At 41.1% G+C, this 24,809-nt stretch overlaps 1 protein-coding gene across 3 annotated transcripts in view; it reads right to left on the bottom strand.

Annotated features, from left to right (window-relative positions):
• Positions 1–24,809, bottom strand: part of LOC143823922 (protocadherin alpha-C2-like) — a 258,537-nt gene that overhangs the window by 185,242 nt on the left and 48,486 nt on the right. Inside the window, exon 1 of one of the 3 annotated variants that reach the window (XM_077310662.1) lies at positions 16,735–19,224. The exons of 1 other annotated variant lie outside the window; for it this stretch is intronic. In XM_077310662.1, coding sequence (XP_077166777.1) covers positions 16,735–19,092 — 2,358 coding nt within the window. In that variant the 5' untranslated portion in view covers positions 19,093–19,224. Of the gene's footprint in view, positions 1–3,825; positions 6,335–16,734; positions 19,225–24,809 lie in introns of those variants that run through there. One more of the 3 variants, XM_077310663.1, reaches the window with a different exon arrangement.

The raw sequence follows: 24,809 nt of genomic DNA, 5'->3' as shown, positions 1-24,809 counted from the left end.
TCTCAGCACAATCTTATCCCTAAAGACCAGCAGAAATTGGGGTAAAACAGACAGCACAGAAAGCTTACCCACTCTGCATGCTAATGTTATGGCTACTAGGACAAGAGCCCAAGGTCACCCAGCTGGCTGCATGTGGGAGAGTGCAGAATCAAACGCAGCATGCCAGATTAGAAGTCCGCACTTCTAACCACTACACCAAACTGTTGAGTAGGAAACTCAACAAGATAGTGACCATCTTCCAATGACTCTGGACCTTAACATCCCTGTGCAACTCAACAACAACTTAGAACCTGTTCCAAGCTACAGAAGGTTAGTCTGGTCTGAGAAAATGGATCATCGATGCCAAAAATACTTCACTTAAAGCATCAGCTCCAAAACACTGTGATCTCAGCAAATACTACAAACACAGTAATTTGTCATCCCTATTACTTATTCTTGGCTGGATGCAAATCCTCCAAAGGAAACCTCATGAATGCACTATCCAAACATTAAGGAAAAGCAAATCAAACATGATTCTATGATTTTGGGCACTGGAGTGCCTAGACTGCCCACAGATCATCCTCATGCTTCACAAAAAAGGGCCTCTTTTATCCCTGCAACAATTAAGGTCTTCCAAGGAAAGGTTATCACCCAACTCTTATATGGTACACAGCTCTTTATTTATAAAGAAAGGAACTTACTGGAAGCGATACAATCCAAGTTCCTATGAGAAATCCTTAGACTTTTGTATGTTGAATGCCCTTCTCAGACTAGACACAAGGCTTATCTCCTTGAGAACACATGTGGCTACTCACATCCACCTACTGGTAAAAACTCATTTTCAATCTGGTCTGAGTATTGTAAACATGATTTCAATCTGGTCTGAGTATTGTAAACATGATTCTTGTGAAACCTGGCAAATAACAATTGAGGACAAACTCCAGCAGTATGGCCTCTCCCCCCAAGTTTTACTGAATCTTGGTTATCAAAAAGCAAAAGACGTAATTAAACACCAGTTCTACATGCAAAGCAAATGCTCTAAAACCAGACATCTTGTGTTCTTGTGATGCAGCTAGAATTTCTCATTTATTTATATAGTCCTTAATGTTCTCTCTTAGGATTCATGTCTTATATATCTCAGTTTAATAATTGAGAAACTCTCCTGCTTTCTCTTCTGTAGTGGTTGCATATTTATCTTTACCAATTTTAATTGATAGTATATGCTTTTGTTTTTGATTATACATCCAATAATCTAATATGAGATTTTCTTTGTTAATTTCTATATTTGAATAGTTGTTGCTGTGATTTCAAAAAAGATAAATTTGATTATTTTAGTGTCTAATTTTCCCAATTTCCAAGTTAATATTTCTCTGAATATCAGAGGAGACCCCTAATGTAAGTAGTGTCTCTTACCTTACCTATGAGTGACCTAATTTTGCTGCTATCATCATCCAATCATTGGCCAGCCAGTTTACTATTAGAAATAGGTAAACATACATATTCACAAACATATGCACTCATCAGTCATAGAGAATAACGCAAGAAAAACGTTAAAGAAGTAACACAATTAACTCATTTATTTATCCTATGTCTACATTATGTCTACTTTATCATGTCTACAATGGCAAGAAGGCATCTGACAGAATAGAATATCCTTTCATGAAAGAACAAGTGAAGGCTTTAGGCTTCGTTCTTCATACAATAATATATTGGTTTTTACCACAATGTTGGCAAAAAGGGAATTATCAAAATCTTGCATAAAGAGAATAAAATAAAGTCTGAGTTCTTAGGAGTTCCAATCTATTTGGAAAACTTATCCAATAAGAGATATACACAAAGATATGTTTGTCACATCTCCATCTAGGTCTGCTTTTCTGCTTATCAAATTATGTAAGGTGCAGTCCTAAATAAAGTCCTGTCCTTCAAAGTCTATTGATATCCATGAATCTGCTTAGAATTGCACCAATAAGCGCCAGAGTTTATGTGATTGATCAAGTAGAGGAAGAAGCCTCAATGAGGATCTGCTGTTTATCAGAGTATCCAGGTATACTATTAATATACCAAAGGTAAGGTTGGGGGAAAAGGCTCTACTAAGCCTTATAGGACATTTCCAACAACAATTCACAATTCATAGAACAGTTCCATTACAATCCAATCAACAATTCACAAGCCATAGCACATTTTTCTTGCAGCTATAGGAAAGTGGATCCCTACATTACAAAGACAACTAACAACATTTTGGGGCCCAAGGCCAAAAATCTGAATGGTGTCTCCTGCAACTTAATAAATAAAAGAAACAAATGGCTGTCTTTTCATACCACAGAGTAGAAAGGTGAGAATACCATTGATAAACAGGGCTGTCAATTAATGGGGAAGGGGAGGCAGAAATAAGCAGAAGGGGCCCTCGTATGAGCTTTGGAACAGCTTGAGCAGAAAAAGCTGTACACAGCATCAGGATGACTGTAAATTTGCTACAGATCTAAAGGTGGTTTGCAAACCTGGACTTCCTTGGTGGTTTCTCATCTCAATAATAACCAGGGCTGAACTTGATGATTCTATGTAAAAGGAATTCCTTATGATTTGTAATTATAAACTGTCTGGAAAATCAATTGAACACATGGTGGGGTGTAAAAAAGAAAATAAAACTTTGTTTGTTTCATAGAATCACAGAATAACAGAGTTGGAAGGGACCTCATGGGTCATCTAGTCATGGGTCATCTAGTCCACTATGCAGGGCACTCACAACCCTATTGCTCATCCACTGTAACCTGCCACCCCCTTAAGCTTTGTTTGTTTATTACATTTCTATTCTGCCCTCCCTTTTGTTTCAGGGTGGTTTACAATACAAATTCACAGGTCATAACTTCATCCAATTTTGGTACCATATAATGAGCCCACAATAGTCAGGGCGGTGCTTTTCTTTCTTCCCCCCGCCCTTTTAAAAAAGAAACTGAAATTTCCTGGCTGTTTGTTTAGTTTACTTAATTTACTCTAGACCACACTCTCTCAGCTGCTTCTGAGACAGATTAAAACCATGAACAAATAAAACACATCTATGATATGAAACCAGTTATAACAAAAACAACTAAGCAGTAGCACAAATAATCATATGCTTAAAAGATCATCAAGGAATAAAACCACCATATATTAAAATCAAAATTACAATGTAGAGCTAGTTAGGAGAAGGGAATAAACAAAAAATGGGTTTACGTGAAATTGAAGGCGGGAATAATTGTGAGGAAGGGTCCCAAAGTTAACATGCCACCACTAAGCAGTACCTGTTCCTAATCATCATGTGCATTTGAAGTGGGGGGCATACAAAGATGCAAGGGTACACCTGTGTGGACGCAGCTAACTTGTGAGGGAGGTCTATCCTAAACAACCACAAGCACAGGTCAGCTTTTATAAAGTGAGTTGGGCTAGGGAAACAAGGGTGCCTCACCCATTCCAGCACAAATCCCCTTCAAGCAAGTGATACTAATTCAAAGGCTTTTGGAATAGCGGGGCAACTGGGATTTAGACATTTGCTGATTAAAGCTGAGTTCTGATAGCTGCGGAACAACATTTCCTCCCTCAATTTTGCAGAGCAGAGGATTGCCACCACTCTCCTCCAGCACACATCACAAAGAACACAAGAACCGATACACCTATACCAGTTGTCACCTCCTCAAAAGGAAAGACATTGTAAAATCACCATGTGATGGGGCACTGAGTCAATGCCACAGCCCTGAGATTCTCTAAAGGATAAAGAAAGAGAAGGTTATTCTCCCTCACAGAAGGTCAACAGGCAGAGCACAAAAAGTGAAGAAGGATTTTGAAGAATCATAATGGTTCCATGCAACTCACCTGCCCAGCAGCATTCAGGACCAGCTCCTTCCCATTCTCTGCCAATACAGGGACGTTTGGGCTGAACACCATGAGATCACTTTTGGCTCCAGCATCTCCGCTCACCCCTGCCAGAATGTGGCTGTGGCGATTAGAATACGACCAGCTGCCCACTTCACTGGCACACACCAGCGTGGCTGTGCCAGGGCCATACATCATCGCCTCCTTGGCCTGGCTCTGGCATCGCAGTGCCACATACACGAGGATCACCAGCAGGAACAAGCTGGACACCGAGCAGATAGCAATGATCAGGTAGAGGTTGGCTGTGTCTGCCAGGGGCTTTGGGCTTCCCCCTGTCCTAGAGAGGCGGGCATCACTCTGGGCAGCCTGGGCACTGACTACCAATGACACACTGAAGGTGGCTGTGGTTGACTGTACTGGCTTGCCATGATCCTTCACCAGAACCAGGAAGGTCTGGATGTTGCTGCCCTCTGCCTCTTCCAGAGGACGTGTGGTGCTGATCTCACCACTGTAAAGACCCACCCGCCATGGGCTGCTGGTTGCATCATGCAATTCATAGCGAAGCCAAGCATTGTAGCCTGAATCAGCATCCAGGGCATGGATCTTGCCCACCACATAGCCAGCTGCCACTGGAAACTTCAGCAGTGTAGGGATATCCTCAGCTGGACCAGATACTACAGGTGAATTGTCATTCTCATCCAACACAAAGACTTGGACAGTCACATTGCCACACAAGGAGGGCAGCCCAGCATCCTTGGCCCTCACCTGGAACTCCAGCAGCTTCACCTCCTCATAGTCCAAGGGCTGCAGGGCATACAGCTTCCCACTCTCTGAATGTACTGAGATGTAGCTTGACAGTGGCCATTGCTTCTCATCCAGCCAATAACTGACCAGGGCATTCTCAGCCACATCTGGGTCTGAGGCAGACACTGTGAAGATGTGAGCACCAGGAGGATTGTTCTCTTTCACAAAAATGGTGTAGGAGGGTTGTGCAAAAGTCGGTGCATTGTCATTCACATCACTGATTGGCACCAACAGGCTGCTGCTGGCTGACAATGGGGGGTCCCCTTGGTCTTGGACTTTCACTATCAAGCCATATTCAGCTACCTGCTCACGATCCAATGGCTCAGAAAGTACCAGTGAGTAATAATTCTTAAAGGTGGCCGTCAGCTTGAATGGGAACCTGGGAGGCCACAGGGAGCAATTTATTTTCCCATTGGCTCCAGAGTCTCTATCTGAGGCACTGATCAAAGCCACCACAGTCCCAGGGGGGGAATCCTCTGGAACCGGCACAGATACAGATGATATTGACACCTCTGGTGCATTATCATTCACGTCCAGCACCTCAATGACCACTTGGCAATGCCCAGACAATGGAAGGTTGCCTTTATCTTCAGCCACAATCTGAAGATCAAACACATTAATATCTTCGAAATCCACATTTCCATTTACTTTTAATTCGCCGGTGTTGGAGTTTATTTGAAAAACCTTTCGAAAATTTGGTGGAATGTGGTCACTAAATGAGTAAGAAAGCTCCTTATTAATTCCTTCATCTAAATCAGTAGCATTCAGTTTAATAACCAACGTCCCATTGGCTGCATTTTCCTGCAACTTCACCCTGTAAACTGACTGGTTAAAGACAGGAGGGTTGTCATTTGCATCCACCACATTGATCACCAGCTGGACTGTGCCCGAGAGCTGTGGCTTTCCCCCATCAGTGGCCGTGAGCAATAAACGATGCAGAGGGGCTTTTTCCCTGTCTAGTGCTGCTTTCAATACAAGTACTGGAGATTTACTCCGGTCCTCTTCACTTCCTGAATACAGAACAAAGTTATCATTCATGCTGAGTTTATAGGTTATCAGGGCATTGGTATCTATATCTGCATCAGAGGCACTTGCTAATAAGAAACGATAACCTGGCTGCCTAGATTCTGAAATGGCCAAAATCTGTTCATGTACTGAAAACACAGGAGCATTGTCATTTATGTCCTTGATCTCCACCTCCACATGGAAGACTCTCAGAGGTTTGTCTACAATCACCTCCAGGTGAATGGCACAGTCCATGTTCTCTGCACACAGCTCCTCCCTGTCTATCCTGGAATTAACAAACAGAATCCCATTCTGCACATTTACCTGAAAATACTCTTCCTGTCCTTTGGAAACCATCCGGAACATGCGAGGCACCAGCTCACTCACCTCCAGCCCCAGGTCTTGAGCGATGCGGCCCACAAAGGTGCCGTGCTGGGATTCCTCCTGCACGGAATAATGGAGCTGGCTGCTCCCCACCTCCCAGGCAGTGTGGAGGAGAATCAGCTGCAGCAGCCGCTTTGCCCCATCATCCTTCTGCCAAGCAACCATGGCAAGCTCACACACAAAGCCCCAGAGGTCTCGGCTGTTTTTAGGACTCTCCTTCCCATCCACACTGGCCTTCCAAAATTAGTAGGATTTTTTCCTGTTGTTTTGCATCCTTTGTGCGTTTTATTCCTGTTGTGGATCAGACAGGCAGGCTTTCCAGTCACTCCCAGGGAGGAGCTCTGTGTTTTTGGTCGTCCTTAAATATTTCCTTAGACAATGGTGACCCCTTGTGACGGAATTTTGAAATGGAGAAATTGTTTCCAATGAAATAGTTCCACCTTTTCTTTCTATATGTTTTCATACTTTTACTTTGAGAACACTGCATTCATATTACTCCCTCTGTGAAAGCTTAATTTATTTATTTTTCTTTGGCTACAATGAACAAGTGTCCTGTGGCACCATAATGACTTACAACATTTTATTCCAGCAGGAGCTTCCATGGACTATATCCTACATCAGAAGTGAAAGGATGTTAAAGAAGAAGAAGAAGAAGAAGAAGAAGAAGAAGAAGAAGAAGAAGAAGAAGAAGAAGAAGAAGAAGAAGAAGAGGAAGAAGAAGAAGAAGAAGAATTGGTTTTCATACGCCACTTTTCTCTACCAGAAGCCACAACGCGGTTTGCAGTCACCTTCCCTTCCTACAAGTCACCATTCTTAACCACGACACCAAGCTGGCTCTTGGTGACCTACACATCTACCAGGTATGTAAATCAAGTATAAAGTGTGTTTGTTTTCATATAATTCCTGATGCAGTCCTTCTTTGTTCCGTTGTTTCACTTCATAATAATGATGAGTAAACAATATATTGCTGCTGTACCTATTCTGCCAGTATACATTCTCAGTTACCATATATAGTTTCAGAAAACATAATATGCAGAGCTGGCTCCAGGCTTTTGCAGGTAGCAACCAGTAATTCCCCCTCTCTGTTCTCCTATCTGTACTGCCCATGCTCCAGCATTCAGTACACCTCCATTTCCAATACTGTATATATACGTATGTGTCTTGTTACAGAATTTGTTACAGAATACAGTTTTTTATTGGACATATTTGGAAGAATCAAAGAGGCTTGAGAAAGTTTTTCTACTGACTTCAGACCATATCAAATCATACGGGAGGGAGGTATCATTGAGATAAATGGAACAGCTCAAGTTAAAGAGTCCCAACTTGAGGATAAAGATGTAGCAGGATGACTAACAGGAATAAGCAAGCGTGTCCCTCTTGTAACCTCCTAGATCTAGTTCTGGGTATTGATGCATATACACTTGTGGGTCTTGTATACTGGTCTGATGAGGCATTTAAGACAAAAAAAAGTGGGGAAAGAATACATCAACCTAAAAGTAGTTCCATGAGGTCTCATAATAGCTGGTTCCTGAAGAGAATTTTGGAGATGGCGATGGAAATCCTAGTCTAGGTGAGAGGGTCTGTTGCCAGTGCTTGCTTTACCTTGAATGTTTCATGGATATCTACTTTCTATTATCTAGCCAAGACAATGCAAACAACAACCTTAGGCTTATTTTTAACTACAAATACCTTTATACCTCCCTGTATGATTCTTGTCAATCTGATTTCATCGCAATATCTAATAGTAAACTGGCTGGCCCTTGTATGGATGATTAATGGGGCCACCCATAAGCATGGGGGGGAAGTCTACATAGAGGAGTATCTTTTCCTTTAAAATGCTAAGAGCGATGGTTGGAAACCGTTTGGAACAATGAAACCTAGCACAGGTTAAACCCGTCTCCCTTCCCTGCATAGTCCCAAGGAAAATCTGGGCTACAGGAGCCAGCAATGTTTATAGATGAATGGCCTGAGTCTCATGTGTCTGTCTGGACTTTGAATCAGGAAGTCTCAGTAGAATCTTGGCTATGCAGTAAACTCCAGCTACTTACCATCAAATAACCAGGCTTAGATTATCAGCTACTTATCCTCAACCAGTGGCAAATATAAGGACAGTCATATTCAACAAAGTTGTTGTAAGAACTATTAAGTAAGATACATAAAGTAGTTTGAATCTTGCTAAGCACTCCATAAATACTATGTAAAGCAGACAATTGCTTCAGCGTGGCCTATTATGCATGGCCGCTGAAACAGCGGCATGGAGAACGTGGAGGAGGAAGAAGTGAAGCAAACAGCGTAAGCACGGGAAGGAACGCAACGGCGGCAAAACCCAGAGTATCCGATTATGCACACAGCTACTCCAGAGCTGCTTCTGGTTGCACCCTGGTCTCAGGAAGCTCCACTTTCTTCCGCTTCTCACTAACGCGGCTTTTTCGGCGGCATACGTTGACTCTGAACCCGGTTGCCACCTGCAGCGTGCATAATTGGTGATTTTAGCCACCGCCATTCCAACCCGAATGCGAACCTTCCACTACATGCATAATGGGCATGTGAGATTAACTGTCAGATACATTGCATTACTTTAAGGAAAACAAAAGATTTCATAGAAAAGAAGAAAAAGGAAGTATTTTATACTATTGGTGGAATTCAATATTGACAGAAGAATTGGTGGGTCTGATGAGAATAGATAGATGATATAAATTCTGTAAATAAACACATATATAAAAATAAACTGCCTTATATATTGCTAACTCTCTTAAATGGAAAAAAGCCGCAATTATCAAAAGATTCAATGATATACTGTAGCATAATGAGTAAAAAATGAAATTTAACTAAATTTAACTACTCCAAAATGGAAATATTGCACAGAAAAGGAAGAAAGGAAGAATATGTTCATATTTAGAAAGCAGCTGTCAGTTGTGGCTTGAATTTTTTAAATTTATATTTATATTGTGATAAAATGCTTATTACTAGTGTTTATTATTCCTCACAGCCCCCCAACCTGTCACTATATTGAGTAATAAAGTAGCTGATCCCAGTTATAACAAAGGGAGCAAAAAAGGGCTATCAAGAGATAATTGCGGGAGAACGACTAAAGATGGCGCCGTAACATCTGGGCTTCTGTCCGGCTCTTAAGCCATGTTGAGGGTCAGGAGCAACCGCACCTGGCTGACCTGAGCAGATACGCAAATCTGCTCGCCGGTCGCCCCAGGAACCGGGAACGGCATCCTGAGGGACCTACAGATCCGTGGAGAGGGAGGAGACGAAGCTCTCCAGATCAACCGCGGCATGTGCTTAAGGTCATGATGGCGCCCTTGTCGTAAATAACTTTCTAAGCCTGAAACGACCAGCTGACCCTACATTCTTCCCTGGTCATCTTTTACTAGACTGACAGGAGCTGAAGTCTACAACAGTAAGGACTGAAAGCTTTCTGGCTTTTCCTTTTCTTTCCCTTTTCTTTCCCCACAAGCTCTTCCCCCCCCCCTCCTTAACCAATTTACAAGTGAATTCCTTCTTTCGTCGAGTGAGAGGCTCCCAGCTAATTATACCCACTAACCAAACAAAGAGAGAGACTTAAGAAAAAAGAGACTTTAAAGCTTTGCTGGAGAGAGTTCAGTGGGGGAAGCTGACTTGATACAGAGATCGACAAACTGATAATTTGGGATCGCTCGTGCTCCCGCGAGACCTCACGAGACTTTCTGTTTATACTTTGTGATTGCCTAGAACTATGGAAAAATTAACTAAGGCACAGCTTTTCCATTTGTTATGCGAAGGGAACTCAAAGATACTGAAAGCAGTCAATAAGGTGGAAAAGGAAATCCGAGGGACTAAGGGGGAGCTTTTGGACGGAGCCGACGATCTGGAGAGAGCAGTTGATGAGGGCACAGCTCAGTCAACAATACAAACGAGAATTCAATGTCTGGAAGTTAATCAACAGGAGGGGGAGAGAGCTAGGGACGTAAAAATCCAAAGCACCTTGGAAGAACTTGGGAAAACAGATTTAAGGAAGGAAAGCACCGAAAACCTGGAAGTCTATTTAGAGCAGGAAGTTATTTGGATCAGCAAAATAAAAAGAGTCTATTCAAAGGTGACAGCACGCAAAAAGCTATCAGGAGATATCTCTGTGCGACCAGAGGAAGAGATCCAGATTGATAAAGTATACAGAGCCTACTTAAAGGCGACTGCAAGCAAGAATCAAGCAAGAGATTTCTTTGGCCCTGACAGAAGGACAATCAGAAATACTCTACTATGGAAAAAAACACAATTTCATTTTCTGCGACCACCTGAAGGATGTGTTGAACAGTGGAGCATTCTCCTGGTTTCCTGTGGGGAAGACAGCGGCAGTAACTCTTAGGACAGGACCAATATATGAAGGGAACTGACTTCATATCATCTAAGACAATAATAGAATATATTCTTATATTAGATTATACTCTTATATGTATCAACAATTACTCTGCCAAGAAAGATGGTAATAACTTCTAGATCAGGATCAATATGTGATGGGAACTGAATATGTATGCCAATATGTATGCTAAAAGAAGATGACAAACTATACTTCATATGTATTAACAAGACAGCAGCAGTAACTCTTAGGTCAGGGCCAATTTATGAAGGGACTGACCGTATATCACTTAAGATAATAATAGAATATATTCTTATAATAGATCATACTCTCATATGTATTAACAAACATTTTGCTAAGAAAAATGGTAAAAACTTCTAGATTAGGATTAATATGTGATGGGAACTGAATATGTATGTTAAAAGAGGATGGCAAACCATATCAGCTGGTCGCTTTTTTTCTCTTTACTTTTCTGTAAACGCTTAATATAATAATAAATAATAAAATTATTTTTAAAAAAGAGAGAGAGATAATTGCGGGATTTTCTAGCTATGCTGAAAAATACAATGTTGTAAATCAGTGGTCCCCAACCTTTTTATCACCGGGGACCACTCAACGCCGGGGACCACTCACTGGGAACCACTCAACGCCTTTTACTGAGGCCTGGTGGGGGAGGGTAGTTTACTCCTCTACTCTCAACCACTGCCCTAACGCTCTCTGATCGCTATGGTAATGTTTAAACATCCCTTCATGTTATCCCTTCAAAATAAGATACAGACACACCACAACAATGAAGTGTGTTGTAAAGGGCTGGGGGAGATGAAGTAAATGGCTGGGGGGAGGCGTCCTTCGGGGCCCACCTCCAATTAGTCAAAGGACCACATGTGGTCCGCAGCCCACAGGTTGGGGATCACTATTGTAAATAATACATAAGAAAAGTTACCTCGAAAATACTGAGAAGACTGAAAATACTTCAGGAACATGGAATGTTGAAAACAGCTGAATCTAAATTGTGGGTGGACAGGAAAAATCAGTCTGCTTAAGCCCCCCAAGAGCTTGCAGAATCTTGCAGGGAGGAGCAAGCAAAGGTTTTCTAAATTGTTCCCCTTCCCATGATTCCTTGCGAGTTCCCAAATAGTAATGTCCTAAAATTTAGCTTTGTCCTCTGCCATTTATGGTGCTAAAAATTATACATTGTTTAGAAGAGTAAGATTTATCTATAAGAAATCATTAACTGTCTTGGGGGTTACTGTAGCTTTTTAATATTATATTTACATAACATGCATACAAATTCATTGGCCTTGGGTTCATTAATTTTTTATATTTACTTTCCAAAATAATGTATCTTTAATATATATTTTGCCTCCTCTACTCATGTCTTAGTAATAGACCTCTCTAGTCAGTTTTGAAGTGTTTTTTTAGCATATGAAGCTGCTTATAATGAATTATATCATTGGTCTATCAGTGTCAGTAGTACTATCTACTGACATCAGCTTTCCAGGATTTTATATGGAGGCCTTTCAAATCCTTATACTGGAGATGCTGTGGATAGTGCTTGGGACCTTCTGCAAATGCTCTAACACTGAACATCTTGTGTTCTTATGATATAGCTAGAATTTCTCATTCATTTATAAAGTCCTTATTGTTCTCCATGTTAGGATTCATGTCATATATTTCTGTATAACATGTAAAAGGTATTCTGCTTTCTCTTCTATAGTGGCTGCAAATTTATCTCCATTTATCTCCATGAGAGCCAGTTTGGTGTAGTGGTTAGGAGTGCAGACTTCTAATCTGGCACACCGGGTTCAGTTCTGTGATCCCCCATATGCAACCAGCTGGGTGACCTTGGGCTTGCCACAGCACTGATAAAGATGTTCTGACCGAGCAGTGATATCAGGGCTCAGCCTCACCCACCTCACAGGATGTCTGTTGTGGGGAGAGGAAAGGGAAGGCGAATGTAAGCCACTTTGAGACTCCTTTGGGTAGAGAAAAGCAGCATATAAGAACCAACTCTTCTTCTTCTTCTATTTCATTGATGTTCATATTTTGTTTACAAAGCCAATACTGTAGGGAGGGATTTTCTTGGATCATCTCTATTATTTGTATAGCTGTTGCTGAGGATATTTGTGATTTTACAAACTCTGTTTTTAATTTATTCTTTGCAATGTCTAATACCCTCATAATCTACAAATTTGTATTTCTCTTAATATCAGAGAAGTCCTCTAAAGTAGTAATGATCCTTGTCATGTCTTTGGGTGGCCTGATTTTGCTGCTTTCATCATCCAGAGATTTACCAGTTTACTATTAGAAATGGGCATAGATACATATTCACAAACACATATATTCACAAACACATATCAGTTATAGCAGACAATATAAGAAAAATGTTAAGAAAATAACAATTTGTTCATCTTAAGTATTTATCATATCTAATTTTAATCAATGGCAGGAAGGTTTTTGACAAAATAGTGTATTTTTTCCATGGCAAGAAGGTATTTGACAGAATAGAGTATCCTATTATAAAAGAAGAAGATCTGGGTTTTGTACCCCACTTTTTACTATCCAAAGATGTCTCAAATAGGCTTGCAATCACCTACCCTTCCTTTTCCCCCAACAGACACCCTGTGAGGTGGGTGAGGCTGAGACAGAAATGTTATTGGCCTAAGATCAGTGAAGGTATTAGGATTTGTTCTTTATAATGGAAGATGCTGATTTTCAGCACACGTTTGGCTAGGAAATTTTCAAAACATTTAATCATAAACAAGGAGTAAGAGTTGCATTCAAAAATACTGCTAGTTATAATGTCATCTAGTCTGGGCACAAAAAAAAAAAAGAAAAAAACCTTTGCCAGGCCATCAATAAATTCAATCAACAAGACCCAAGCCATTGCATAATTTTCCTGCACTGGTAAGAAAGTAGATCCCTATACTGAATGAAAAGCTCATAATACTTTTGGGACCCAGGCCAACAACCTGAATGGTATTTCCAACAACTTAATAAATGAAATAAACAAATGGCCATCTTGTCATGATACCACAGAGTAGAGATAGAATAATACCAGCGATAAACAAAGCTGTGAACTAAATAAGGTGTAGTGGAAATCAGCCCTCTTGTGAGTTTAACAACAACTTGAGCAGAAAGAGCTTTCCATGGCATGGAAATGACTGTTGACTTGTGGCAGATCAGGAAGGTGTTCAAGGTGCAACTGAATATTAAGTTCAAGGACTCTGCCCACTCAAGGATGTAATCCTGCTTGTAGCTGGAAAACCCAATATCTAAGGGGTTTTTAGCTGTTTATTTTCCCTGGGGAAATGAAGAGCATTCTTCCACTTTGCTGTTAAAAGAAAGGTCTTTCAAGTTCCTGACACTGAAAATTCAATGTTGGAAGCCATGAAGTTATTCTGTAAGCTTGGACAAGTGAGCTCACAGTTCAGACAGATTTAACTGCAGCTGCTTTCTTCTACAAAGAACAATAAACTAAATGATTTTGAACTTACTTCTTCAACCAGCTGGACTTATTTAGAGAGACAGAAAGTTAAACATCAACTTCTGGTTGAGAAAGACAAAAGATGAGAGGCAGATCACCTTTTTATTGTATGTCAATCAAAAAAAAGTTGTCATTTTCTAAAAAATTAAAATATTTGGAAGGATAATTAGTAACAAAGTTTGCATATAGTAAAGCATTTTAAAATTAGAGACTATTAAACAACCCTGGGAAATTTGCTGTTCCTTACTTTGGAATGTCAACAATGCAAACTCACTTTCCATTGGCAATTTGCCAATGAGTTAAATTAATTTGTGATAAATCCTACCATATCATATGCTGGACAAATACTGATGATATTACAAGTGGGGGGGGGGAGTTGACTCTTTAAAAGGCTGCCAAGACTGAACAAACATCTGAAAAACCAAGTATTGACTCATTTCAGAAATTTCTGATACAAATGGACCTGAAATTGGATTAGAGACTATGTAAACTGGATACTAGTCTTCAATTAATAAACAGTCACACTTAGCAGAATCCTTTAAAACTATTCAACCTACAGTCAAGGAAGATATTAAGAACTTTGAGAACTTTCAGAGATTTCAGAAAACTCCAAGGGAAACTTTGGTCCACTTTGGGAAGAAATCTACTAGCAATAGAATCCTAGAAATGAAACTTACAATAAGGAAGTGATAATTTTTAAGGAAGTTCCACAAAATTTTTTACAAAAAAGATTATGTCTTCCTTACAGATAAACTCAAACAGAAACAGATTATATTTTGATGGGAAAAATTAGGAGTCATCTTTATGTTTCAAGAAACGTGATTCAGACTTAATTCAGTTTGCAAAGTGAGTGAATTCATCAAAAGATATAAAATAGAATGAAAGGTTGTAGAAATCTCTTAACCATCACATCATGATCATCAACAAAGAAAGACCAATGGAAAACCAATGAAGATGGGAAAAAGGACTTTGTCTCTACTGAGACCTGAATATGGATGGTTAACAAGAGTTAGAGGTTCAGTTTAGGTTGTAGAACCACTTTATGTGCTCCGTTATTAGGCTTCTTGATATCTCCTGTCACCTCAAGCAACATGGGACAGATAATGAGGTTCAGATACATGCAGAAGACATTTAATCTCAGTCACATGTAGTATACAAAGATCTGCCTCAAAAAGAGACCGGAAATATGAATTGCCACTCTAGATAAAATCCTGAAGATTCAAGTTCTTGTGCAAAGAATAATCCACATAGTGGATACCAATGAAGAAGTCAGAGTGGCTTCAGATCCAAGCCAGTTAATAGATTCTGTATAATAGATTCTGTAATGGATTCATTTCAATACTTTCAACAGGAACATTTCAATAATAGTATTGAGTAAGCAATGAATATACCAAAAATAGAAACATAACTCAGAAATATATAGATATGACTATCAGAGCTCTCTTGTGCTGTAATTTTATGTAAAAGCAGAAGTACAAATCATACTAAATAGTAGGGAAGGATGGGTTATAAATACAACATCATCATCATCATCATCATCATATTCTCAAAAGAACCATAAGGAATAAAAACAGGAAAAAGAGCAAACATTAAACACAATGTAGAGTTGTGGGGGAAGATCAAATTAAAAGCTAAGGTTTAAATGAAGTGGAAAGGGAGAATAGTTTTGGGGAAGGCATTCCAAAGTCAAGTTGCCACCACTAAGCAGTCCCTGCCCTAACAATCAGACACCTTTGAGATAGGAACATATAAAGATGTGCTGATGCAAAGGTACACCTGGCTGGAAAGGGGTAACTGGGAAGGAGGATCCCACCTAAACAGCCACCACATCGTGCCAACTTTTATAAAGTAGGTTGGGCTAGGGAAACAATGAGTGCAACACCCATTCCACCACAAATCCCCTTCAAACCAGTCATATTCATTTAAAGCCTTCTGTGCCTGCTTGTGCCTGTCTCTATTATGTAGCTGAATGTGGGTATAGGTTTTCAGTTTTCATTTCAGAAGAGAGACTTGTTTATTTATTGTTTGGAAAATAATTTTGAAAAATGAATCCAGCAGCCCATTAAATGCCAAAATGAGCTGTCAGTTAATATAAAGGCAATGAGGCAAAACGGTGCTTTCACACATGCAAGTGGATTTTCCTGTTTCACACAATAAAAATCCAGTTACAAAGTACACTGAAAGTGAATTGAAAGTGCACTATTCAGTACGTATGAAATGGCACTTGGCACTCATTTTTATTTGCATTAAACATGCATTAGGCATACCACCCAAAAAAAAGAGCTATAATTTTTGAAACCCACTGGTATCAGTAGACCAATAAATAGCATCAGACAGAGTTACATACTTCTATGTAACTCTGTCTGACGCTATTTATTGGTTAACTTTATTTATAGACCACATTTCTAGTTGACTCAAGACAGATTGCAGAATATAGAGCACTCAGCCAGCATAATCCAACCAGTGCCCAATGCAATATGACTACAATGACAGTAAGGCAATAATGCCTGAGACAAGAAAAGTAAGACAAATGGAGTTTAGGATTTTGTGGCCAACAGCTGACTTATGATGGCCCCCAAACAACATTTTCACCATCTTTTTTGCAACAAAAGGATAAACAGAATGGATTGTTGCCACTCTCCTCCAGCACACATTTCAAACAACACAGGAACCTCTATACCTACAACATTTGTCCACCTTAAAAAGAAAGGCAGATAATACAAGCAGGAACACCATGTTAATGGGCTCTGAATTAAAGCCACAGCTCCCAGATTACATCAGGCATGTTTAAGGGAAAATATTCTCCCTCAACCAAGGGCTGTAGGTAGAACATATGAACTGAAGCCAGAAGGGGTTTAAAGAATCATAATGGTTCTATGCAACTCACCTGCCCAGCAGCATTTGGGATCAGCTCCTTCCCACTCTCTGTCAAGATAGGAACATTAGGGCTGAATACCATGAGGTCACTTTTGGCTCCAGCATCTCCACTCACACCTGCTAGGATGTGGCTGTGGCGATTAGAATACGACCAGCTGCCCACTTCACTGGCACACACCAGCGTGGCTGTGCCAGGGCCATACATCATCGCCTCCTTGGCCTGGCTCTGGCATCGCAGTGCCACATACACGAGGATCACCAGCAGGAACAAACTGGACACCGAGCATATGGCGATGATCAAGTAGAGGTTGGCCGTGTCTGCCAAGGGCTTTGGGCTTCCCCCTGTCCTAGAGAGGCTGGCATCACTCTGGGCAGCCTGGGCACTGGCCACCAGTGACACACTGAGGGTGGCTGTGGTTGACTGTACTGGCTTGCCATGATCCTTCACCAGAACCAGCAGACTCTGGATGTTGCTGCTCTCTGCCTCTTCCAAAGGACGTGTGGTACTGATCTCGCCACTGTAAAGACCCACCCGCCATGGGCTGCTGGTTGCATCATGCAATTCATAGCGAAGCCAGGCATTGTAGCCTGAATCAGCATCCAGGGCATGAATCTTGCCTACCATCTGCCCAGCTGACACAGGTACCTTAAGCAGAATTGGGATATCCTGAGTTGGACCGGACACTGCAGGTGAATTGTCATTTTCATCTAACACAAAAACTTGGATGGTCACATTGCCACACAAGGAGGGCAGCCCAGCATCCTTGGCCCTCACCTGGAATTCCAGCAGCTTCACCTCCTCATAGTCCAAGGGCTGCAGGGCATATAGCTTCCCACTCTCCGAATGCACCGAGATGTAGCTTGACAGTGGCCATTGCTTCTCATCCAGCCAATAACTGACCAGGGCATTCTCAGCCACATCTGGGTCTGAGGCAGATACTGTAAAGATGTGAACTCCAGGTGGGTTATTCTCCTTTACAAAAATGGTGTAAGAGGGCTGGGCAAAAGTGGGCGCATTGTCATTCACATCACTGATTGGCACTACCAGGCTGCTGCTGGCTGACAGTGGAGGGTCCCCTTGGTCTTCAGCTATCACCTCCAAAGTATACTCAGCAACCTGCTCTCGGTCCAGTGGTTTAGCCAGTACAAGTGAATAGTAGTTCTTGAAGGTGGATGTCAGTTTGAAAGGGAACTCAGTGGGCTGCATTGAGCAGGTCACTTGTCCATTGGCCCCAGAGTCCCTGTCTGAGATACTGATGAGGGCCACCACAGTCCCTGGTGGAGAGTTCTCAGGCACTGGCACTGACAAGGAGGACATTGTAACTTCTGGAGCATTGTCATTCATGTCCAGGACTTCAATAAGAACTTTACAATGTCCAGATAAAGGGAAGTTCCCTTTGTCTTCTGCCACAACTTGAAGATGAAATGAATTAACATCTTCAAAATCCACTTTGCCAAACACTCTAAGTTCCCCAGTGTTAGAATTTATGTGAAATACCTTAGTGAAACTTGATGGGACATTACTGCTAAAAAAATACGAGATTGCCTTATTAGTTCCTTCATCTAAATCAGTAGCATTCAGTCTAATAACCAACGTTCCATTGGCAGCATTTTCCTGCAACTTCACCCTGTAAACTGACTGGTTAAAGACAGGAGGGTTGTCATTTGCGTCTAGCACATTGATCACCAGCTGGACTGTGCCCGAGAGCTGTGGCTTGCCCCCATCAGTGGCCATGAGTAATAAACGATGCAGAGGGGCTTTTTCCCTGTCTAGTGCTGCTTTTAAGACAAGTACTGGAGATTTACTCTGGTCCTCTTCACTTCCTGATTCAAGAACAAAATAATCATTCAGGCTGAGTTTGTAGTTTATCAGGGCATTGGTATCTATATCTGCATCAGAGGCACTAGATATTAAGAAACGAGAACCTGGCAGCCTAGATTCTACAATGTCCAGAATCTGTTCATGTACTGAAAACACAGGAGCATTGTCATTTATGTCCTTGATCTCCACCTCCACATGGAAGACTCTCAGAGGTTTGTCTACAATCACCTCCAGGTGAATGGCACAGTCCATGTTCTCTGCACACAGCTCCTCCCTGTCTATCCTGGAATTAACAAACAGAATCCCATTCTGCACATTTACCTGAAAATACTCTTCCTGTCCTTTGGAAACCATCCGGAACATGCGAGGCACCAGCTCACTCACCTCCAGCCCCAGGTCTTGAGCGATGCGGCCCACAAAGGTGCCGTGCTGGGATTCCTCCTGCACGGAATAATGGAGCTGGCCGCTCCCCACCTCCCAGGCAGTGTGGAGGAGAATCAGCTGCAGCAGCCGCTTCGCCCCATCATCCTTCTGGCAAGCAACCATGGCAAGCTCACACACAAAGCCCCAGAGGTCTCGGCTGTTTTTAGGGCTCTCTTCATCCACACTGGTCTTTCTAAAATCAGTGGAATTTTCTCCTGCTGTGTTGCATCCCTTCTGTGCTTTATTCCTGTTGTGGATCAGAAAGGCAGGCTTTCCAGTCACTCCCAGGGAGGAGCTTTGTGTGTTCGGTCCTCCTTAAATTTTCCCTTAGACAACAGTGACCCCTCGTGACGGAATTTTGAAATTGAGAAACAGTTTCAAATGAAGTGGTTTTAACATTTAGTTTGCATTTATTTTCATATATCCACACTTTGAGAGTACTGCGTCCATATGACTTCCTCTCCAAAAGTTGAACTTATTTATTTTAGTTTGCCTGCAATAAACAGGAGTCCTGTGGCATCTTAAAAATTTGCAACTTTTTCATCCATCAGCAGCCTCCGTGGACTGTAGCCTACATCATCAGAGGCAAGGATTTTTTACATTTTTGTTGGCCTAGATACTCTTCATGAATTCATCTACGCTTCTTTGATACCTTGGGCCAGTTTACACATTATGTTTCACCAAAGGTTTCATCAAACTTTCTTTCAACGTATAGCATGCGACTGTCACCTACGTATCTGCAAATTCCTGTATCCTGCCAGGGAGCCACGTTTTGCTTGGTATCCCAACCAAGTGTAAAGTCTGGAGAGTTTGTGTTCATGTAATGGCTGAAACAGACCTTCATTGTTCTACTTTCTTTATAATAATGATGATTTAGCACTATGCTGCTGTTGTACCCATGCTGACATTAGACACTCTCAGTTACCAGATGTAATTTCAGAAAACATAATTTGCAGGGCTGGCTCCAGATTTGGGTGGGCAAACCTACAGGTTTGATACGAGGATAAAATGTACATTAGGAGAGGGATAAATTGTGTAAGCCATGAAATATTCTTTGTATGAAGGATAGGATAAAAATAGAATTATTCTAATTTAGCTTCTTGTTATTGGTAATTCTTACATCATCCTAAAATAACTGGAAAAGCATCAATTGAATATTACTAGATTATAAGAGTATGTTGTTTGAAATAGTATTTGTTGTTATGTGCGAAGTCGTGTCCGACCCATCGCGACCCCATGGACAATGATCCTCCAGGCCTTCCTGTCCTCTACCATTCCCCGGAGTCCATTTAAGTTTGTACCTACTGCTTCAGTGACTCCATCCAGCCACCTCATTCTCTGTCGTCCCCTTCTTCTTTTGCCCTCGATCACTCCCAGCATTAGGCTCTTCTCCAGGGAGTCCTTCCTTCTCATGAGGTGGCCAAAATATTTGAGTTTCATCTTCAGGATCTGGCCTTCTAAAGAGCAGTCAGGGTTGAAATAGTATACAACTCACTAATACCCAGTCCTAAGCATAGTTACTGAAAAGGGGGGGTGTTCAATCCAATGAAACATTTGCAAGAAAATGTACTGTAAGAAGAGAACTAAGAATTAGTCTTACTCAAAAATGATGTTAAAGTTTGTGTCCAGATTTTCCATTCAATAGGATGATCAATTCAGAGGATAGTAATGGAAGGCATTTAATTCCTCCATATGAATAGTGGTCTTAGAAAAACATCACAAATAAACAATCAAGAGTCTACATATATTGCTTTCAGTAGACCCCATACACCACATGCCCAGTCATCTCTACAGGGACAAGCTGGCTTATTCTCTAATGGAGTCCTGACAGGAGCTTGAATTCTTCATTGTGTAGATTCCAGAATCCTTTCATGCAGCTTTCTTCTGCTGCTTCACAATGGAGTTTATATGCAGGAAGCATCTTGTATTATCATCCAATTCTAATCTCCCAACATTTCATCCCTTTGCTTTGTATCTCTCTGCAGTAAATCTTTTCCAGTATTTCAGCTTCAATCTCCCCTTATGTGTGATAAGTACATGGTTCCGCTTACAAATAATGGATATGCTGGGGACTGAACTAGGGACCTTCTGCATGCAAAAACCATGTTCTATCTCTTTGCAGTCATAGCTGCAATTATATACACAGTGGTTTGTAAGTTAGTCTCACGGTATTCAGCCAGTCAGGCTTCCAAGCAAGCATACACAGACATAGGTTGTCAGTCTAACTCAGCAGTTAATTACTTATTATTGTATATTTATTTACAACATTTAGACACAAATACATGGGAAGAAAACTCAATACAGAAACACTAAATGGAACAGAATGATCTTTTTTAGCTGGTTGAAAATAATGATAAACTGGCCCAGACAAATCTTTCTGGGGAAGGAATTCTGCAGTTTGTTTATTTATAAACTAAAATATATCTGGCACCCAAACAGGGAGGATGGGGCATCCTCAGCCAGATCTGACCATGGAGCGGCGTTGTCAGTCAACAGATCCACCTCAACACCAACACTAAAGATCAAGTCCAGGGTAGGTGTTCTGGGCCAGGATCTCCACCCTTCCCCACCCCCACCATGGAGCCAGGGCTGATGAATGACTGAGAACCTGGGTGGTGCCAGATCTTTCAAGGCGACCGTTTCGCCTTCACACACCCAGCTGTCGGTGATGCACATCAGGTCTACCCCATGCCTTGCAAAGTATTCTTGCAAGGCTGAGGACTTGTTCTTAATCGACCTGGCATTGCAAAGCATCAACACTGGTTCCACCCTAGCCCTCTCCCCCATGAACCTAGGTATGGGACAGAGGTTTGAGGGGTAGCAAGAAATTGACCAAGCCACCGACCTGGTTTCCACGATCGGGACCCTTTCAGGCCTAGGTGTACTGCTGCCCCCTATTATTGAACCAAAGTCTTACCTTTCGTGAACGCTGTTAATTTAACATTCCACATGATGTCGTAAGCAAACCGCAAAATTCCCGCCAAACTCCTGCAACATCGCTTCTCAGCCTTTTGGCTAAGATCAAGTGTGTGTAATTGGAATTTTATAGCACTTAGGTGGAAATCCAGAAAAGTGGATTCCCCCTGAATAAACACTACACTTCTTAGCACAAGCTGTAACACATCAGCAAAAGACATGTGCGTTCTCAAAATAGCGGTAGAAAGAATGTCCCTCCCTCGTTCTCGCCCCCAAGCTTCTGGAGACGCGATCGCCATTTTCCCCCCCTTAAACCGGCAAAAGCAACGAACAAGCGAGGCTTCTCCTGCTAAAGTCCCTCCACAGAAGTGCTTAACAGTAAAATAAGTCTCCATACTGCAAGTGTCTTTAAAGTTTCCAAGCACAATACAGCCCCCTGTTCAACACTGCCCATAATTTCAGCCACAAATCGCGCCCATGGCGATTTGAAGAGTGTGTAAACGATTAAGCACCAGGTACTACGCCAGCAAAAAAGGTCTTTCTGAACAATGATTGAACAAATATTCGTTGCAACTGGTGTGTTTGGGTTTTTAAAAAACAGTTTTTAAAGGGAAAGGGGCTTTTCGTGAGCACAAACACAAAAGTTCATTGGCTGTTCTGTTTGATTGACAGCCAGGGTCGGGAAGAAGCACGGAAAAATATTGCTTTCTTTGATGCAATTACAGCGAGACCGGAAACAAGTGGGGAATGAATTGACCACTACTGGAACTTCAATATTCCACTAGAATTAAAGGTATGCAAAATGACAAAATTTCACTATTAAATATAACATTTCTGCATACTGCAAACATTTAGCAACATTGGTCCTTGTGCAGAAAGAGTTTGAGTACAGTAAATAAATCTCCCAAGAAGTATATTGTATAAAAAAAGAAAACTTCTTCAAGTAGATTCAGTTCACATTCAGGTTTCAGTCAAAAGAAGATATTTATTTATTTGTTTGTTTGTTTGTTTGTTTGTTTATTTATTTGGGTTTTGATAAGATAAAGTAGCTTAATCTAAAGAAGACATTCCCTATCGCAAATGGCCAGTAATGTGTGTTGGAGAATCATGTGTGTTGGAGTATGATGATGTTGTATCTACAGAAGAGACCTGCAGGGACGTGTCTTCATGGAAAGTCCATGTAGAGACAGTGACTGTTTCTGCACTAGCTATATTGGTCAGTTTTGCATTTTTAAATGGTCAACTTTTTCATCCTTTTCCGCACTGAAATATGCTTCTTCAGGCACAGTCCTGAATTGCTCCCTCACTTGCCCCACAGCAAAGGAATCTCCAGAAAACTAGATTTCATCTTTTCAAGCCATAGGCGCGATTTGTGGCTGAAATTATGGGCAGTGTCGAATAGGGGGCTGTATTGTGCCTGGAAACTTTAAAGAGGGCTAATTTAGGGCTGCCCAATGTGGAAATAAATGCCATCAGGCTTTTCTCTGCACCCACCATTTTGAGTCATTTGGGAATGCCCCTTTCATCATCACTGTCTACCCTCCTCCCTCACTCTCTCTCCCTCCCTCCCTTCTGAAAAATCTGCCTTTTTAAAAAAGGGGAGTGATTGTATTCAAAGCTGTTTCCAAGTTGCTGTTTTTCAAAAGCAATCTTGCAGTCTTACACAGCAGTGTTATAATGTTATAATGCAGGGTTTTTAAAAAATACATTCAGGATACTTTGGAGGAAAGGGAGGAGGCAATCAAGGGCACAGAATTATGAGATTAAAGGGTGCAACAAAAACAAAGGTACAAGCAGGCACCATTTTGTAAATCCCCACATTTTTGAAAAGGGAAAAGAAGCAAAGTATGATGGGAGGCTGCCTCCATCAGATTCCATGCGGAAAGCATTTCTCAAATTTCAGCCTGGGAAATGAGGGAAGGAAAGTCAAATGCAGAAACGCTAGAACCTGGGATATTCTGCGTGCAAAGCAAATGTGCTACCATTAAGACACAGTCCTTCCACTATGTTTTTTCATTAGTCTCATGTGACCAAGCACATGTTTACATGATCCACTGCCAAAGCAATCATTCTGACATACCATTTATAGTATGTGGGGGGAAATTATTCAAAAGAAGAGATTAAAACAAACATGAATGCTCCTGGGTATCCAGCATTCTGATCCATAATTATTTCTTTGATACCAGTCTATTTTAGACGTTTTAAAAGTTTACACTTTAACGTTCCCTTCTTAACACAGGACAATAAAGTATATTCTTAATGCTACAAGTCCAAGTAATACATATACCTCAAATCTTTAAGACATTTCATAGTTTAAAATTGCCTCCTCTCTTTAAAGAATATTCTTTTCAGTGTGGTCATGAAAAGTAACTGTATCTGAGAATATGTTTCCCGATAACAGACAATGAAAATCTCCTTTATTTTCTGCTGCTATGTGGAATAACAATTCTACGATATGATTTTTCAGGGTGCTTTGCTAACTGCTACCCCCAAACCAAAGTCATTTCATTGGATATAAGTTCCCCTGCCATTAGCAGGATATTCAAAGAAATGTGTTGACATTCAGGAATTGTCCAGAGAAGCATTACAAAAAGTTCTTAAAGTAAGACACATTCTCATATCAGGGCCTACAGTATACAAGGATCATTACCATAAATGAAGGTATTATTTTAAAAAATGCTGATATTTTTAAAAACATCCAGGCCGCACATCCAGGCTTACACTATGTCAAGATCCTGAGATTCTTGGGTTTAGTGAGAAGTTCTAAAACAGACCCTTCTCTCTCCATTACAGAAACATTATTTCTGTAAAGCCATGTGTGTGAGAAATTGTAACATTTCTAGAGCACAGCTTCTGTTCTCACCTTGTTACCTTCCTTGATTTATCCCTCAAAACACTCAGCATAAGGCCTTCTGAGAAACAGA

This window comes from Paroedura picta, chromosome 14 (genome assembly GCF_049243985.1).
Source record: "Paroedura picta isolate Pp20150507F chromosome 14, Ppicta_v3.0, whole genome shotgun sequence".
NCBI classification, from domain to species: Eukaryota; Metazoa; Chordata; class Lepidosauria; order Squamata; family Gekkonidae; genus Paroedura; species Paroedura picta.
Note: the sequence above shows the minus strand (reverse complement) of the source record. Positions and strands in the feature narration are given on the sequence as shown.